General features: G+C 54.0%; 1 protein-coding gene across 4 annotated transcripts in view; it reads left to right on the forward strand.

The window, feature by feature from the left end:
• The window catches only part of DLGAP2 (DLG associated protein 2), a 786,292-nt gene that overhangs the window by 181,131 nt on the left and 585,727 nt on the right, over window positions 1-19,434 (forward strand). For all 4 annotated transcript variants that reach the window (XM_045451319.1, XM_045451280.1, XM_045451288.1 and 1 more), the window contains one exon: window positions 5,943-5,997. In XM_045451319.1, the coding sequence (XP_045307275.1) occupies window positions 5,943-5,997 (55 nt within the window). The remainder of the gene's footprint in view (window positions 1-5,942; window positions 5,998-19,434) is intronic.

Raw genomic sequence — 19,434 nt, forward strand, 5'->3', positions numbered from 1 at the left:
GGGTTAATTGAATGTGTTGCTGTGTTTACACAGCATAAACTGCATGCTGGGCTGGTTCAGTTCGCCGAGTGTGTTTCCTGTCCAGGGAGCATCAGTGTCGCTTGGGAGCTCAGTAGAAGTGTAGATTCTGGGTGTGTCCGTGCACCTGTGTGTTTAAAGGCATAGGAGAGATTTATTGAAGATTGGGAACAAAATCTTTTCCCAGAGCTTTGTTGTGGCATAATTGACACACAAAAACTCCAGTTTGAGGCACTGGGATGTGGACACACACCACCCCCACAGTCAAGGCCGTGAACGTGGCCATCGCCTCCCAAAGTGCCCTTGCCCCCCCTCGTGGTGTGGTGGGCACCCCCCACATACCATCTGCCTGCACACATTCCAGGAGCTCGGCATAGCATCGCGGATGGCGGGTGCTGCGTGTGCACAGGCCTCCCGAGCTCCTCCTCCAGCCCGGAAACATGGGTGAGTGCAGGGCTGGTGGGGGGGGGCTGATGCAGGCAGAGTGTGATGACGCACCCCTGCCCCACTCACATGTGACCATCGAGGCTGCTGGTGGCTGAGGCTTGCCCTGTGCACGTGCGTGTGCCCTGAGGGTGTAACAGTGGCCTGTATCACTAGGAATAGGGACGTCTCCGTCTGTGAACCCCCTCTTCCAGTCCACCTTCCAGTGTGGGAGTGCGTGCAAGCTCCCTTCATCCCCATAGCCACCCTGAACGTGTTTTCTTTGGAGATGTGAGCTGACGGGCATGGTGCGTGTGCGGCAGCCGCCTCCCCGGCCAGCTGCTGCGAGGGGCCGCCACGGGCACGGGGCTCGACTGAGCACACGGGAGGTGTGCCGGGCCCCAGGGCAAGTGTGGGGCCGGGGGCCAGCCTCTGTGTGGCCATGTGCCTTGCAGCAGGTGCCTAAGCTGGTCACTGCTGCTCCGCTCCCCTTGGGAGGGAGGCATAGGAGAGAAAGCCTGTCAGACGTGTGCAGATCCGCGGGCCTGGCAGTGACGTGGGGGCCGTGTGCAGATCTGTGTGCAGATCCGTGGTCCTGGCTGGGAAGCGGGGGCCACGTGTAAATCTGTGTGCAGATCCGTGGCGCCGGCTGTGACGCGGGAGCCTGGCTGTCTCATTTTGTGAGAGCCACGGACACGGCTTCTTGTCAGGACCTGCCTGCAGCTCTTGGCTAACGGTTATCGGCCGGGAAGAGGGGCCTGAGCAGCTTGGTGTACCCCGTGCTCCCCACGCTGCAGAACGTGTCTGAGGCTCACGTGCCCCGTGGAGCACGTTGCGCTGCACGGTGTTGTTTTGCAGATGTAAAGGGCGCTAGCTCGTTACCTGGGCCGTAGGAAGTAAGGCTGCGAGGGCCTCCAGCTCACGTGGCTCGTTGAGTCCACATCCAGCTTCTCGTGACCACACGGGGATGGAGAGGCTTCTGCCTGGATGGAGGGAGAAGGGGCGAGGACGAAGCAGCACCCCTGAGAAATTTTATTTTTAAATATGAATGCAGTTGACACAGGATGTTGCCTCCAGACCTTGTTTTCTTCTGAAAGATGATGCACATATTTGAGGTCTGCGCCATTCAATACGGCGGCCACAGCCACGCTTGCACTTGAAATGTGGACAGTGCGACCGAGGACCAGAATTTCGAATTTTAATTGACTTCACTTATTTTCACTTAACTTCGCCCGTGTGGCCAGTCAGCGCCGTATTGGGTCAGCAGCACTGGATCTGAGGCTCTGGCTCTCTTGACCTGACGCCTTAGGTAAACCCTGCTCAGGTTGGCCCCACCAGGAGTCAGGATGCAGGGAGGAGTGAAGGCTTGAACTTGACATTCGGGGAATGGATTGTCAGTCGGAAGACTCTGGACACAGGATGCAGAGGACGTAGGCGGCAGCGGTTTCCGAGAGCATGTGCTGTGGGTGTCATGCTTGTGATGACGTGGGCAGGTGCCCGTGGATGTGTTCCGTGGGGTGCAGAGCACGGTGTCCCCTAGGTATTCTCCGCAGTAAATGCTCTCCTGCCACAGGCAGGTTAGTGGCATTGAGCCTTGACAAGTGCCATTGGGCAGGCAGGGTGATTTCATTCCCTTCTGCTGTTTTCTGCGGAGGCTTCAGCGGGGGAGCGAGGCTCCCGTGGGGTCCCTGGCCCAGCCCGAGCTGGTGGTGAGGAAGAGACGTGAGGCTGTGGCGCCTGCCGGGATCGAGCACCTGTGTCACCTGTGGCCATAGCGAGGAGGAGCTTGTTGAGATGAGGGATGGGTGCTGTTTTTGAACTCAAATGGTCTGCCCTCAGGAAAGTCACAAGTGGATTCTATGGCTGCTTGTGATTTCTCTGGACCCATATGTTCTCTTGCTTGGGGTCACGTGAGAAGAGCCACGCGGCTTGTTCACAGAGACTGCGGTGGCCAGGGTGGGCTGAGCGCTGCCTCAGTGGGACCCTGGAATGAGCAAGTGGCCATGCCAGTTGGTGGCCGCGTGGGGCAGCGTCTAGGGTGGGGGCTGGAATGGGGAGAATTGCGGGGTCGGGTGCAGAGGCCTGTTGAGGCTTAGTTGTGTGTGTGGGTGCTATGCATGGGAGTTCCTGTGGCTTGCTTTTAGAATCACTCGTCTAATAAGCTGACGTGTGTTTGTGGACATCTGTGTGGCTCTCGAGGTCTTTCTTCCCTGACACAGATGCCACAGGATGGACCCCAGTGGGGTGTGATTGCCCTAGCGTATCGGGGCCTGGAAGGGGGTCTTCCCATCTGTGGACAGTCCCTGTGGAGCGTGCCGCCCCCCAACCCCACCCCAGGCGGGAATCACGGATTCTGAGGAAGCCCTTGTCACCACTGCGGTCTTTCCCACTGGTTCCTGCACTGCCTAGAACCACAGACTTGTGGTGTCTCTTAGGTTTGTTTAGACTTGGAAATTGGGAATACCGTTTTGTCTGCAGCTGATGATACTTGGGCGTGAATTATTCCTTCCCTGGTGTGGAGGGATGGCAGGCAGCATGGAAGAGAAGGCCGATGCTCTTTCAGAGCGAAGCTCCTGTGACAGTTAGTTCCACCTATTACAACGGGCTGTGCGCTTGACTGGATCGCAAGGCGATCAAGGGCAGACCCTGGGCTCGGTGCCCCCTGCCTCCGCCTGCCTCTCCCCTCTTCCTCTCCCTCTCCCTGCCTCTCCTCCCTCCCTGCCTTCCCCCCTCCCTCTCCCTGCCTTTCCCCCTTCTCCCCCCTCCCTCTCCCCCTCCCTCTCCCCCTCCCTCTCCCTGCCTTTCCCCCTCCCTCTCCCCCCATCCCTGCCTCTCCCTCTCCCTGCCTCTCCTCCCTCTTCTCCCTCTTCTCCCTCTCCCTGCCTCTCCCCCCTCCCTCTCCCTGCCTCACCGCCCCCCTCTGCCTAACTCTCCCCCCCACCTGCCCTGCTTCTCCCTCCCTCCCTCCCTCTCCCCCTCCCTGCCTCTCCCTCCCTCTCCCCCTCCCTGCCTCTCCCTCCCTCTCCCCCTCCCTGCCTCTCCCTCCCTCTCCCCCTCCCTGCCTCTCCCTCCCTCTCCCCCCTCCCTGCCTCTCCTCCCTCCCTGCTTTCCCCCTCCCTCTCCCTGCCTTTCTCCCTCCCCCCTCCCTCTCCCCCTCCCTCTCCCCCCATCCCTGCCTCTCCCTCTCCCTCCCTCTCCTCCCTCTTCTCCCTCTCCCTCCCTCTCCTCCCTCTCCCTCCCTCTCCCCCCTCCCTGCCTTCCCCCTCCCTCTCCCTGCCTCTCCCCCCTCCCTCTCCCTGCCTCTCCCCCCTCCCTCTCTGCCTAACTCTCCCCCTCACCTGCCCTGCTTCTCCCTCCCTCCCTCCCTCTCCCCCCTCCCTGCCTCTCCCTCACTCTCACCCCTCCCTGCCTCTCCTCCCTCCCTGCCTTCCCCCTCCCTCTCCCTGCCTTTCCATCTCCCCCTCCCCCTCCCCCCTCCCTCTCCCTGCCTCTCCCCCTCCCTCTCCCCCCATCCCTGCCTCTCCCTCTCCCTGCCTCTCCTCCCTCTTCTCCCTCTTCTCCCTCTTCTCCCTCTCCCTCCCTTTCCCCCTCCCTCTCCCTGCCTCTCCCCCCTCCCTCTCCCTGCCTCACTCCCCCCTCTGCCTAACTCTTCCCCCCACCCGCCCTGCTTCTCCCTCCCTCCCTCCCTCTCCCCCTCCCTGCCTCTCCCTCCCTCTCCCCCCTCCCTGCCTCTCCCTCCCTCTCCCCCCTCCCTGCCTCTCCTCCCTCCCTGCCTTCCCCCTCCCTCTCCCTGCCTTTCTCCCTCCCCCCTCCCTTTCCCCCTCCCTCTCCCCCCATCCCTGCCTCTCCCTCTCCTCCCTCTTCTCCCTCTCCCTCCCTCTCCCTCCCTCTCCCCCCTCCCTGCCTTTCCCCCTCCCTCTCCCCCATCCCTGCCTCTCCCTCTCCCTGCCTCTCCTCCCTCTTCTCCCTCTCCCTCCCTCTCCCCCCTCCCTTCCTTCCCCCTCCCTCTCCCTGCCTTTCCCCCTCCCTCTCCCCCCTCCCTCTCCCTGCCTCTCCCCCCTCCCTCTCCCTGCCTCACCCCCCCTCTGCCTAACTCTCCCCCCCACCCGCCCTGCTTCTCCCTGCCTCCCTCTCCCCCCTCCCTGCCTTCCCCCTCCCTCTCCCTGCCTTTCCCCCTCCCCCCTCCCTCTCCCTGCCTCTCCCCCCTCCCTCTCCCTGCCTCTCCCCCTCCCTCTCTGCCTAACTCCCCCCCCCACCTGCCCTGCTTCTCCCTCCCTCCCTCCCTCCCTGTCCCCCCTCCCTGCCTTCCCCCTCCCTCTCCCTGCCTTTCCCCCTCCCCCCTCCCTCTCCCTGCCTCTCCCCCCTCCCTCTCCCTGCCTCTCCCCCCTCCCTCTCCCTGCCTCTCCCCCCTCCCTCTCTGCCTAACTCTCCCCCTCACCTGCCCTGCTTCTCCCTCCCTCCCTCCCTCTCCCCCCTCCCTGCCTCTCCCTCACTCTCACCCCTCCCTGCCTCTCCTCCCTCCCTGCCTTCCCCCTCCCTCTCCCTGCCTTTCCCTCTCCCCCTCCCTCTCCCCCCTCCCTCTCCCTGCCTCTCCCCCTCCCTCTCTGCCTAACTCCCCCCCCCCCACCTGCCCTGCTTCTCCCTCCCTCCCTCCCTCCCTGTCCCCCCTCCCTGCCTCTCCCTCTCTCTTCACTAAGTAATTGCTCCGAGATAAGTAATGCCTGCTTCTGGGCTGAGAGTCTTGGATGGGTGTAATCACAGAGGGTTGAGGAATGGTTGCAGCTTCATCGGTGGAAAACCCAGGATGGAAGCCCAGCTTTTACTGTGATTGAGTTAGAACACCGAGTCGTAAATCCCCACATGGTCTCTTCAGCGCAGCTTCTTTCAGTCTGTGCTTTGCCGTCGCCTTACACTGCTGTTTTCTGGGGAGAAAGCTATTTTCTGTTATTTTCACCTTCCCTTCACTTATCAAATAAGATATTTCCTTCATCATTTACGACCAAACCATGAATGTAAATAGAGCCTTTTCTCCCACATTCCTCTTAGTGACTCACCCGAGATGAAAGCGTCTGCGCCTGGATCCCACAAGACAGGCTCCATATACTGCCGCTGTATGGTTCTCCACTTTCAGGCTCTAATTGCACCTAATATTTTAAAAGCCATCACAAAAATTGGTGGGCCCATTTGCCTTATTGTAGGAGCCCCTTGAGTGCAGCTTTCAAGATCCTCTCAGGACCCATTAGGGGCATCCATGAAATAGAACTGCATTACCATTCTGGAACAGCATATATAATCAGCACACCTACCTGATTAACCTTTTTGATGAAGAATGTGTGTCATCAAAATTTTTCTGAATTGTTTAATTTGTTAGATCGTTCTGGGCGTGATGACCCTGTGCGACACTGAGCGACCTTATTAGAGAAGCACTGCTACAGTTAATGAGACACCTTTCTCCACCTGAGTGATAACCAGATGTATCTTATTTGTATGTTTTGAAACAGGTTTTGCCTGGCATTCTGCAGAAGCATTGCTGTATCTTACCAGACAGGAATACAGGTAAATATATTTTGTTCTTCTGATGTGAGCTGACGGGTTTTCTCTCGGTGGAAAATTTGAGAAATATGATTGCATAATTTAGACACCTTGTGTGTTTAGCTGTGGTTTTAGTGCAAGATTGTATATTGACTGAAACAAGCGAAAAACTGGATTGTTCAGTTTTGCGGTGAGTTACAGCCTGAGCTCGGAGATCTGTTTCTCTTTGACAAAGTAAATATATTTAGATGATTGTTGTCTTAGGCTTTTAAGGGAAGCTGGTTGTCTTTTAAAGTTGAATACCTGAGTTTCAAAGTGGTTTATTTTGTTGGTTGTACTTACTAAGAAAGAACGCCAGGACTGGCAGGCACAGAACGTGTTTGTGGTCAGTCTGCTGTCCGGGCATTGCTGCAGCCAGGCTAGGAACTGGCCAGGTGTTCTGTTCTTAAAGCCTTGAGGGTCTCAATGAGAAGACAAAGTTTGGGTGTCTTGCCGTGGGAGATTGTGTGTTGTGTGATTTCTCACAGATTTGGCGTCTGGAGGTTGTAAATGAGGTGGTTTGTATTACTCTTAGGAAACATGATGGAGGGGGGGAATATCCTGAAAAGAAACCTTTGGAACTTTATTAATAGTTTTAAAGTTCAGGAACAGACATGAAGATCACATGACGGAGTATGTTGTCCTATGGGTCTTTGTCTTAATTAGTCTCCCCGGTGGGGTTTCTAATTTAGAGCATTTTCATCAAAGAAATTGCAGGACCTGAGGATAAGATACAGAATGCTCTGTCTTTCCTCCCAGGGCTAGTTCTGTGAGAATTTGCTCCTTCCTGGGATAAGCTGTGTCCCGTCAGATATGTCTGCATCCCAGGGTGCTGGTGCTGGGTACGGAATGGAGGCATGCTGCCGTCCCCTTAGGGTTTACAGCTTTAACAAAATGAGCCATAACGGACTCTCTGAGAGTCAGAAGAATTTAACGTGTTGGGATATACTCTAACAGCATATTAACCAGCTAGTATGGTTATTGGAGTCTCATTCTTAAGTGATCAATGAGTTACTGTTTTATATTATGCATTCCAGTGTAAAACACCGAGTATTTGGGGAAAATAGGATCTTTATTTATTTTTTTACTTATGATCATGGACAGACTGTATCACCACCTGTATTCTTTTTCAAAAACAGTCCATGGAGTGGTCCCTGTTTTGTTATCACCCATTTGGATATACCCTGGTTGTGACTTAGAGCACACTTACTTACAGGGGAGTTTGTCCGGAATGTGGCTACGTATTTTTTGAGCCTCTTTTTATATTTCAGAAGTCTTGGTTAGTAGCAAAAATATACGAACAGGTCCCACGTGAAGGAACAAAGATTTTTGCAAACTGTGTCCATCAGCAATAGTGAGTGGCACACAAGGTAAAGAAGGAGTGATTAATTCTAGCACATTAGTTTATGTCTTCCAGGCGAGTCTCTGATTCTGAGCCACATCAAAAAATAATGATAAAATTCGCTAAAGGCTAAGTACCATTCTCTGGGAATCTAACTGGATTTTAAGTGTTGAAATGAGCTTTCTGTATTTTTAGACCATTTGTTACATAAGAAGTTTCAAGTTAATATGTGAGATTCTGCCAAATTGAGATGTTTTATTTGCTTTCTGTAAGAATCCAAGGAACTAGCCTTTAGAACCCAGAAAGCATCCCCTTCAGTAAGACCTGAATACTGAGAACGTTTGTTAGGGGATTTTCTTTTGAAGATTTTTACATTATAGAAGTCAGTTCTTGAAGACCCAAGGCTATGACATTAGGTGCGGAAAACGGAAGGAATTGTATCAAATGAGAGGAAAGAAAAGTCGGCTGAAATTATAACTCTTTCAAAGTGTCAGCTCATTCAAAGCTGAAAGATGTGTGAATTCTGGTTTTTACCATGTAACGTGATCCAATATGTCTGAAGCTGCTTAATTATTTAGGAGATGTTGTTTGGAAATTTCTTCAGACTCAGATGGAATGGTTTATTGGCTTTGCATTTTAATGACCTACAGGTTCCTTATGAACTTGAATGGGTATTTTTGTAGTGTTAGTAGTTGTATAGAAGCGTTTCCACATTTTTGATTAAAGTCAGTGTTGAAATGGGGAAAGCGTTTCATTTTGGGAAGATGAAAATGTTCTGGATGGTGTTGTTGGGTGTGTGGCACCATGAATGCACCCAGTGCCACTGAGCTCTGCACTTAAAAATGGTTAAGATGGTAAATTTTATGTGTGTTTTGCCACAGTTAAAAAATTGGACAGCTCTGGGATGAGCCATGGCTGTCATGTTGTTTGCTTTTTGCTTTTTAGTTATTTTAGAAATTCTGTAGCTGCAGACCCGGAAGAAGATGCACATATTTTCAGGTGTTTGTCATTGTCATGGAACTGATGTCCTTAACAGAACTGGGCGTGAAAAGCACGAGGAGTAACATCGGATGGTACACTTCGCCCTTCTCTGGATTAAACAGGAAAGACAGACGTTATCTTCTCTTTGTGTTTCGACTCCTTGGGATAGTTTTGGCCGGTGATATGCAGAGCTGAGTGAATTCTTTTGACCAGCTCTGCAAACTGGCTTATTTTCCGTGTTGCTCTCAATAGAGCGTGAGGCAGGCAGCGTGTGTCACGTCGTGATGGGGACGCGCCTGCACAACCAAATGCGCCCGTAGGCCCTTTCGTGTTTTGGTACATCAGCTTTGCTTCTACCCAGTCTCTCTTTTCTTGTTTTGGGGCCCCTGTTCGACCCTTCGTCTGCCTTCGGTGTGCTCCCTCTGTGGAGCGTGTGTGCGGATCCAGCACCTGCGGGGGGACGGGACCGGCTTGGGGAGGAGTGGCGGATGCCCGGCGGACCACTCAGGTGGACGGTTGGCACAGCAGCAGCACCTGGTACTCGGCTCCCTTACCAGCCTCTCCTGGAGTGGCCGCCAAGTGTCGCGGGCCCCTCCGTCTCTCAGCACCGGTATGGGGAGCTGCCTCTGACCCGCATGTGGAATGAGGGCAGGTATGCTATGGTCTGCTTCCCTTCAGCAGGGTCTGGAACCCTTGTGTCTGAACCCCAGATGGCTGGTCTTTGGTGGGACCCCCGGACGCTGTGCAGTTAGGGTAGTCCGAGGTGGTGCTCAATCCTGTGTGGTTGGAATCTTACTTGAGCAGTGACTTCTTCACAAATATCATTTTATCATGAGTGGCTATTTTCCGCACTAACGTTAACCCGTCTTTACTTTGTAATAGGCAGTTTCCGCTGTGAGGTTGGCGGACGTCAGCACGTTCGTTCCTTGCGGTGCGTGACTCACAGCCCAAGCTGCCCGTTACCTCTCTGACAGCATCTCATGTCTCATCACGTGAGGGTACGGTTGACCCCTAACCATCGTTGGCTGACGCACCGGGGGCAACCCTCCGTGACAGAGGGTTCCCCAACAGTGAGGATTTGAGCAGCGAGGAGGTTGGGAGATGTGTAGTTCTTGGACAGTTGGGCTTCCTTACCTTGATCAGTGTGGTTGCTTCAGAAGTGCCACGCCACTCGGGGAGTCGTGAGCTTGGCACATTCTCCTTTGTTCAGGCTACACAGCAGGCAGGGATTGGTATTCCGAGCTCCACTGTCCCGCAGCATTTATCCTGTGTGGTCAGGAGACATCCCATTCCACTGCTAAGACTAATGAGAACTTTCTGGAATGAATTGGGTTTGCAGTGAAGCAGTGGCTGCACCCACACCAAGTTTGGTAGTAACACCTACGTCATGAAGCCTCAAGCGAGGGGGCTGCGTCATGCCTCTGTTCGACGGAATGGAAGATGTGAAATAATCTGTGTATAAAAATCGGGGTGGAAGGATGTTAAGTATTTCTGTTATTTTGTGGAACTGATTCTTGGGTTTGCAAATACGTACTGTGTCATTCACTGAGGCCATAAGGGTTACTGACTCTGGTTGTTGTTGGGTCCATGCCAGTGAGATGCTGGTCAGTGTTTGACAGTGAGAGAGGGACCAGGAGGCCCAGGTGTCTGTGCCGGACGTGCTCCACCCCTCTTGTGGGTGAGTGTGGGTCCACGAGGACTTCTCAGCTGCTTGCCCTCCCCAGCTGCTACACGCTAGCTCTGCTCTCCCACCAGTTCCTGCCTTTGTGCCCATGCGTCCTTCCCGAGGTGTCTTATCCAGGGGCCAGGGGTCCATGTGTTCAGTTGTGTACTGGCTAAATAGAATCTTGGATTGAGCTTAATGTTTGTGAGAGGGCGTTTAGTTTACCAAACCTACCTAGGTTGACAAATATCTTTATCCTGTATACTTGGATGTGGAGTCTAAATGCACTATTACGTAAGGTTTTAGAAGCCTATGGGGTGGTGGACTTAATTACACATTATTGAACTCTTCAGTGAGTAAGGCTATTGGAATATGGACACCCGCTGGGGTCGTTTGCATACTGAGCTCAAATGGCAGAGGGAACATAGTTGTCGAAATGGCAGGAGCGTTTGTGTTTGCTCCATCTAAATCCCCGGTGTCTTCAGAGCCAAGGGTTTAAAAAGCTTAAAATTTTTTTTAATGTTTTATTTTATTTTATTATTTTTTTAAAAATATAATTTCTTGTCAAGGTGGCTAGCATATAGCGTATACAGTGTGCTCTTGGTTTGGGGGTTCCTGTGATTCATTGCTTACACACGACACCCAGTGCTGGTCCCGACAAGTGCCCTCCTCAGTGCCCGTCACCCATTTTTCCCTCCCCCTGACCCCCACCCCCATCAATTCTTAGTTTGGTCTCTGTATTTTTTTTTTCACGTTTTTATTTATTTTTGAGACAGAGAGAGACAAAGCATGAACGGGGGAGGGTCAGAGAAAGGGAGACACAGAATCTGAAGCAGGCTCCAGGCTCTGAGCTGTCAGCACAGAGCCCAACGCGGGGCTCGAACTCACGGACCGCGAGATCATGACCTGAGCCCAAGTTGGCCGCTTAACCGACTGAGCCACCCAGGCGCCCCTGGTCTCTGTATTTAAGAGTCTCATGGTTTGCCTCCCTCCTTCTCTGTAACTATTTTTTTGTTATCTCGCTTCCCCCAAGGTCTTCTGTTAAGTTTCTCAATGAGAAAGAATGAAATCCTGCCATTTGCAACAACATGGATGGAACTGGAGAGTCTTATGCTGAGTGAAATAAGTCAGAGAAGGACAGATGTCCTATGTTTTCACTCACATGTGGAATTTGAGAAACGTTTTATTTTTGGGAGAGACAGAGTGTGAGTGGGGGAGGGGCAGAGAGAGAGGGAGACACAGAATCGGAAGCAGGCTCCAGGCTCTGAGCTGTCATCACAGAGCCCTATGTGGGGCTCGAACCCACGAACTGTGAGATCATGACCCGAGCTGAACTCGGACGCTCCACGAACTGAGCCACTCTGGTGCCCCTTAAAAAGCTTTTATTTTCGTGATGGGCACATACAGGAAAATCAGTGAGTGAGTTTGCTGTGTTTGCCACAGACCTGTCTCAAGAGTAAAGGGTTCCCAGTAACTGATGGCAGAAGAAGGCTCACGGTCTGCGAGTGGGAGTGAAACTCTAGTTTGTGATTTTCACACCCAACGGGCGTGATTCCCCAAAGCTCTGCATGCAGCCATGTCACCAGTGTTAAACTTAAGCTTTGCGGTAACCGTGGGCGTCGCACCTTGTGTTCCTAAGGTGTCTCGGTTTAAAAGTCTCTCAGATCCCGGTAACTTTTGGGGAGTCCTTGCAGGTTCTTGGGAGATAGGGAATGTGGCGCCATTTTGCGGGTGAGCCAAGGTACATGTGACTTCACGTGTTGTCACACAGCTGCTAACTACTTTGCTGGGACGCAGGTACCCGTTTTCCCTCTAAGTCAGCACATGACACCACAGTGACCCTGTGTGTAGACTTCCCTACCAAATACGGTTCCAGGCAAGCAGTATGGACCAGGGTGCCAGTGGAGGGAGACCAGCTTGGCCCGTGGAGCTTCAGGATGATGTGGGCAAGTGCTCCAGATGGCTTTGTTGCCAAAAAGATGTCCAGTTACGTGGGAAACTTACCTCCACAGGATGCTTAACCATTTTCAAAATGTCAGGCGAATGGCGTTTGAAGACTAGGTTAAGGGTAAAATGTCACTTCTTTCAAGGACCAAATATTTCATAAGTTTCTCTTACCCAGATACTGAAATTATTTACACAACCTGAGGTGTGCACATGGGGTGCCTTGCTGTGTGGCTCGCACGGCGGGAACGACAGAGGAGAAGCCAGGAAGAGCCTTCTGTGCTCAGTCTGTGTCTCCACGGCCTGGTGATGCCCCAGCCTGTGTCTCTGTGGCCTGGTGACACCCCAGCCTGTGTCTCCGTGGCCTGGTGATGCCCCAGCCCACATCTCCATGGCCTGGTGACACCCCAGCCTGTGTCTCCGTGGCCTGGTGACGCCCCAGCCCGCATCTGCAGGGTCCAGTGATACCTTAGACTGTGTCTCTGTGGCCCAGTGACTCCCCAGCCCGTGTCTTGTGGCCCGGTGACCCCCCAGTCTGTGTCTCTGTGGCCTGGTGACGCCCCAGCCTGTGTCTCCGTGGCCTAGTGACACGTTTCCTTCCCTGTCCACCAACTGAAGACAAAAAACAAAAATCCTCATCTGCCAAAAAGGGCTTTATTTCATAAACTGAAAATTACTTTATTAGAATCCAAGTCATGCTATTTAATTGCTAACAGAATGAAAGATTATGGATCAATAGTTTTAAGGCCAGAACTGTTTTTTTTTTTTTCCACGTGGCTTATTCCTAACCCTGAGGGCCTGCTTCTAGCCTAGCTGGCATCTTTGCACCAAGTAGAAAAATGTCACCCCTTGGGGAAAGCGAGATGGAAATGAACAGAAGCAGGGTTCCTGCTCTGCTCACCCCGGGAGCAGGTGCTTCTGTGCAGAGCAGGTGGAGGTATTTACTGACTGAGTTTTATGTTTAGTGGCAGTTTAATGTGGGGACACCAGCTCTGTGGCTCAGGGTTGAACGTGGTCTGGATGTGTCTCCACCGGGGGCCTCAAGATCCCCCGAAAACTTACTGGGACCGCCCTGTGTGTACTGGTCTGGGGGGGCGAGGGGACCTGAAATGACTGCTCACGGGGAATGCTCAGCCCTGTGAGCAGGTTCGTGCCCTGGGGGTGTTGGGAGCGTCTTCACGGCTCTGGGCTCGTCTGCCCACTAACCCTGGGACTGCATTTCACGGGAGCACAGAGGGCTCCCGGTGCCGAGCGGTGTGACCTTGCTCATGCCGTGAGCCGTGTGTCCAAAGCCCCGCGGGGGGAAGCCGGATCAGAGTGGCCCTGACGTCTGCCCCCGCGTCTCGAGAGCCCTGTGTGTGCACTGTGTGACTGTGAGTGCACAGCTGCCCCACGTCCCCGTGTCCACTGAGCAGGCCTGGTGCTTGTTCCTGGAGTGTGAACCGCCCACCTGCTCCCCAGGGGCTCCGGGGCTCCTGACTGAGGACATGTGCGAAGGTACATGTCTAGCTGCTGTCTGTCCAGCACCCTGTCTGTGTGTCCATCTACCCGCGGTACGCACCCCCCCCCCCGCCCCATGTGTCCTGTCCACCTGCACCTCTGCTTTACCACGTCCTCCCTGCCCTGTTGTTATTTTATGTTGCTGCCACCAAAGCAAATGCAAGGCAGGTCATTCGTAAGCGACTTTCAGTTCTTTCCGGCGTGAGACAGCACGCACGTGCATTCGTACAGAAAGAAAACTGACGGGCAGGTATCAGTCTGTGGTTGATCGTTAAATCCAACCTAACCCCTTTCAGCCACCGGAACTGAAGGAGGAGAGGCCTGAAGCTTCCCTCGAGTTGCTGTTGTAAGTGCTGACTTGGTGTGGCACCAAGACGGGTGACCTGGCCCCAGGGTCTTTGCTTCTTGCTGTGGGAATCTGGTTCCGGAAGCCAGGAATTAAGGTCCTGAAGAACTGGATCAAGGTCAGGGTTGATGCTGAGGGGGATTCGAGGGTCTGGACCCTCCCCCTAGGCTCGCCATCCCTGTGAGAACCGGGTGGTGCCCTAGGCCCTCCTCTGGCCTGCAGAGTCCCCTCCGGGTTCGTCTCTTGCCGGGCAGAGGATGGCTGGAGGGTTGTGGGGTTGCCAGCTTTTCCTTCGTCCACCGTTCTTCTGAGTGCATCGTAGTGAGCCGCGTATGCCGGCGTTTTGAGAGTGAGATCCGGAAGAGGTTTTGTCTGTTGCCCGCCCGGAACACTCAGGTTTGGACGGGCACATTCTTTCCCAGGATGCTGCTGCCCACACGTAGGTCCGAGGAGGGAGCGGGAGGTGGAGGGAGGGTGCCCGGTGCAGGTGCGCCTGCATTCCTGATACGATCATGGCACCCTTTCTCCGCAGGAGCGTTAGCTCCCCTTGTGTTAGTCATTCGGGGCTTAGTCGAGGGCTTCTTGCCCTTCTGGAGGCTGGACGTCCGCGGGCAAGGCCCCGGCAGGCACTGCCCTCTTGCTGTGCCCTCGCCTGCACAGAGCAGGGACATGATCTTGTACCTCTTTGCTAAGGTCACTGACCCCAGCAGGGGGGCCCCACCCTCATGACCAAGTCCCCTCCCAAAGACCCCCTCCTGACACTGCGACATTGAGGGGTGGGTGTCAATACAAGAGTGTCCTGGGGGCACAGACTACTGGTCTGTAGCAATCCTGCTTGGAGCTCCTGCACACTTAACCAAATGTGCTCTTCCCCTTGAAACCGTTAATTCTCGTCTTTTAAAAAAATTTTTTTTTTTCAACGTTTATTCATTTTTGGGACAGAGAGAGACAGAGCATGAACGGGGGAGGGGCAGAGAGAGAGGGAGACACAGAATCGGAAACAGGCTCCAGGCTCTGAGCCATCAGCCCAGAGCCTGACGCGGGGCTCGAACTCACGGACCGCGAGATCGTGACCTGGCTGAAGTCGGACGCTTAACCGACTGCGCCACCCAGGCGCCCCAATTCTCGTCTTTAAAGTGCCGGAAGGTTGGTGGGGTTATTGGTCTTTGCCAATGGAGAAACCCGCCAGTGAGAGAAGCTCTCTTGTGGACCGGGGCCGGCTGACCAACAACCTTTGACCCTCCCCGTGATGAGGAGGGTCTGTTTCCCAACCCCTCAAGTCCAGACTAGCCTTGGCTCTGCGGCTGGCTTTGACCTATAGAACCCGGTGGAAATGATACTGTCCTAATTCTGAGCGTGGCCTCTGGACGTGGCCATTTTTAGAAGCCTGGGGTAGCCTTCCAGAGGGTGAGCGATCACGGGGAGAAAGGCTGTGCCTGCCGGGTGCCTGTGTGAAACCACCTGGGATCTTCCCACTGCTGGGTGGGGCCCGGGCAGGGCCCCAGTGCCCTTGCACAGGTACTGGCAAACTAGCAAGCAGCCTTGAGTTTGTGATGCATCGGTTCATGTGGGGCATCAGTAGTGGCCACTGCCGTCCTCAGGAAGAAGGGGCCATCGCCACTCACTGGAGTCCCTTGTGCACCAAGCACGGTACCCTCCTTGTGAGGACCTGACCTGGAGCCAGTTCCCGTGTCAGGAAAGCGTGCTTCCCCAGGAAACCTTACTCCCACCGCAATCCTTTGTCTTATCTCTGTCGTGGGACGTCTCCAAGGTGTGCTCTTTGTGAAGAAACCCTGATCAAAATGAGTCCGTACAGAATGACCGTGTGACTGTCCTGACTTTGGGACCTGTCACTGTTGATTCCTCGTGTGCAGGACGAGTCCTCAGGTCACTTTTGGATCTAAAGCTGCAGGTGATGTGGAGCTGAGCTATTTGGTGCTGCCGTTTGGGAGTCACGGGCCTACAATCCGAGTGAATTTTCTCAAGGTTCCTGGTCTTTCCAGATTTTTACGTCTCCGTCTCTGAGTGGTGCCGGTGTTGTGTGTGCCTGTGCGTGAGATGTATGAAGTCAACAATTTTGATTCAGTTTCCTGTTTTAAGATGTGCCTCTGCCATTTGAGCGTGGCTGGTTGTAAGGAGCGTGGTTCCTTGTAATTTAGAGGACTGCTAGTTTTTCATCACCTTAGTGGAAAGTAGGGTTTACAGAGTCGTCTGGTCATCCGGTGCCGGTGGATGAGCTTGAAGGACAGCCTGCTCTTAGCTCGTGCCAGTGTCCTCACGGGGGTTGGGTGGGGTGAGGGTTCTTGGAAAGGACGGTGCGCTTGGCTTTGTGGTGTGCACCAGCACCTGGCGGGCCTTCCTGTTCTCTGAAGCAAGTACTTTGGTGATAACAGCTGGCGGATAAACTGGCAGTTGCCATAGATTTGTTTTCAGGAAGACCATTGTGTTAACCCACATGATTATTTGCTTTAAGTTCTCTTCTTGAAAAATATTTTTTAATGTTTATTTTTGAGAGAGAGAGAGAGAGAGAGCGAGCGTGCCGGGCAGGAGCAGAGAGAGAGGGAGACACAGAATCTGAGGCAGGCTCCAGGCTCTGAGCTGTCAGCACAGAGCCTGACGCGGGGCTCGAACCCATGAGCCGCGAGATTGTGACCTGAGCCGAAGTCGGATGCTTAACCGACTGAGCCACCCAGGCGCCCCTACACAGTTTTAAAAATAAAGTTTTAAGCACTGCCCAAATAGTTTAAGCACTGTGCTCTATGTCTGAGAACCTTTTATTATCTGCACCCACAGCCATGTATAATAGAAATAGCTTTAGTATGTATTTTAATATTCTTGTCTTAAAGTGGAATGAACACCTCCAATAAGGACAGTGACTGAGTTTTCCAACAAGGGCTTGCTTATTTAGCAGTGCAATTTCATTGCTAAACAGCTGTTCAGGTGGGACATAAATCATGCTGGGCGACTTGATTTATAGCAGTCATTCTCTCGGGTGTGAGGCGGCTAATGTGTGGGGATATTAGGAACCGGCACACAGATGATGAAAGAAAGGGAAGACAGTGCCTCTTTGGGGAAACGAAGCCAGGGACCTGGGCCACACACAAGGGCCACGTGCGGTGACCAGAGCTGGCTGCTGGTGTGCCCTGTGCTCTGCAGGAAGCCAGACGTCCTTCACACGTCAGAATGGCTTGGTCCGTGAGTGAGAGATTGGCTCTACGTCACGGTGGCACCCAGGTTTTGGGGCCGGGTCCCATGGCAGCATTGTTCTGGGCTGATGTGCAGAAAGCCTCTCTGCTGGACGAGGGCCATGATGGGTTTGTGATGCCCCCCTGGGGGTGGGGGGGCTTCCCCTGGGTCAGGAGCACTCCTGACCAATCTGGGTGCCCCTCTCATGCAGGCTACACAGAGGACAAGTCGGTAAAAGCAAGTTTTAAATCGAACTTAACGTTGGCTTTTATTAGACGGCTGCTGCCCTGTTACGGGGGAAGTGACAGAGGAGGAAAGCATAACTAATTAAAGGGAAATGTCTTAGAGAGTGGCGTTTAAAATAGTTAAGCAGTCAGAGACTGCCAAAGGTCTCAAGTTCATTAGCTGCATGCCCAAGTAGTGTACAAGTTGCACGGCAGGCAGCAACGGCCTGTAGGTGACATCAGATCCGTTCCAGCAAACGTTCTCTTCTGAAGAGACCGACAGTTAAGTGCCCTACGGTAAGTGAGCGGTGCTGGTGATGCTGCTTCAGTCGGGGGTGCCAGCGCACAAGGGATTACAGTGCAGACGGGAGGGTGTAAGCACCGGGACCCGGGTTTGGAGAGAGGGGCTCACACAGTGTTGCTGCACTTTGCAGTGTGTGGTGACACATGGAGTGTTCATTGGGGACAGTGTTAGCGATCTGTCCCGAGCTGTCCAGTGGTCGTGTGTGTTCTGAAGCGGGACACTGATTCCGTCCCATCTGCGGGCAGTGCTGTGCTGGCAGTGAGAGCACAAAAATGGGGTCTCCTGTCTGTGGGGGTCCTGTTTTCCCAGGTAGGTCATCACTGCCCACGAGCTGGGGAAGGGGGGCTGCAGAGGGGCTGGGAGCCTGGGTCAGAGCTCGGTGGTGGCGGCCGTCCGGGTGGTTTGAGGAGGGGCTGGCTTGCGGTCACTGTCGGAGGTGAGCCAGCCTGGACAGGTGTGGATGGGCGGTCATGCGGGTGTGTTTCAGAGACCTCCAGATGTGGTCACTGCCTGTTCCTTCTGAACTGTCCCTAGTGATTTGTGAAATTCTGGCTCTCTAAAGACCTCAGCAGGTGAATTTATACTTGTCTTGACAATGATGGTCACAGAGGAGCGTGATGTAGATGGCCACTTGGAATGCTGTGGATGTACTCACTTGGATTTTATTTACGGAACGAGCTTGCCTCCTCTCTCTGGGTGGAGGTGGGTCACACAAGTCGAGGGAAGGACGCTGTGCTTTGTGCGGCAACGGGAAGGCTTTGCGGTGGCCCAGGAGTCAGTTACGGGCAGCATCGCAGATGGGCAGAGAGCTCGGTTAGTAGTCCTAGGTTGTAAACGTGGTGCACGGAGCAGTTCTGTGGCCTCTGTCTGAAGCTGTCTAAGAGTTCTCCAGAGAAACAGAACCAGCAGGATGTGGATATACACACACATACACGTGAATGCAGGCATGTGCACATACACGCACACGGACACACTTGTGTACGTGTGAGCACATGCTTCCTTACGTGCACACAAACACACAGGTATACACACCCATGTGTAGACCCATACACGCACACACGTGTGCACACATGGATATGCATGCACACGCACACACACAAACACGTGTGTGCACACATGCACACACATGTACACACATGCAGATACATGCATACACCCTGTATGTGAACGTTCACACACATGTACACAGACACATGCATACAAACATGAATACACATGCATGTAAACACACACACATTGACACATCCACACGGCAGAGGGAGCATGAGTGCTGGGGTACAAGGCATGTGCTTGTGCGGTAACGCAAGCATTCAGGTCTCAGTATCTGCAGGGAGAGCCAGCACGCTGGGGCCCTGGGAGACTGGATGGCATCGTACGTCTGAAGGCTGGCGGGCCAGAAAGCCAGGAAGAGCTTATGTTTCAGTTCAAGTCCCAGAGGGAGAGTCGGGGTCCCAGTGTGGAGTTAGGTGCAGTCCCCCTCTCTGTCTTCTGGTCCAGCCCTCAACTGATTGGATGAGGCCCACCCACACTGGGGAGAGTGCCTTGACGAGGCACCAAGTCAGATGTTACTCTCATCTGTAAGTGCCCTCCCAGACTCACCCAGACCAATGCTTTACCAGCTGTCAGGCCACCCAGTGGCACAGTCACATTGACACAGAAAATCCACCATCACAGGACACACCTTCAGTGGAAGCCCAGAGCAAGCTCTCCTGGACCCACTGGGAGCCCAGACATCTGGGCTGAGGCAGGAGCCAGGGGGGCGGCCCGTGGGCAGCACCAGCCCCGGGGCTCAGCTGTGACGCAGGCTCTTGGGGCCGAGAAGGCGTCCGCTCACGGTGTGCCGAGGCCACGCGTTCCACGCCCCCAACACCAGCCAAGTGGTGGAAGCTCCACCTGCCCATCTGGAGAGGGCACCATCTGGTGAGGAGACCG

Source organism: Leopardus geoffroyi, chromosome B1 (assembly GCF_018350155.1).
Source record: "Leopardus geoffroyi isolate Oge1 chromosome B1, O.geoffroyi_Oge1_pat1.0, whole genome shotgun sequence".
NCBI lineage: Eukaryota > Metazoa > Chordata > Mammalia > Carnivora > Felidae > Leopardus > Leopardus geoffroyi.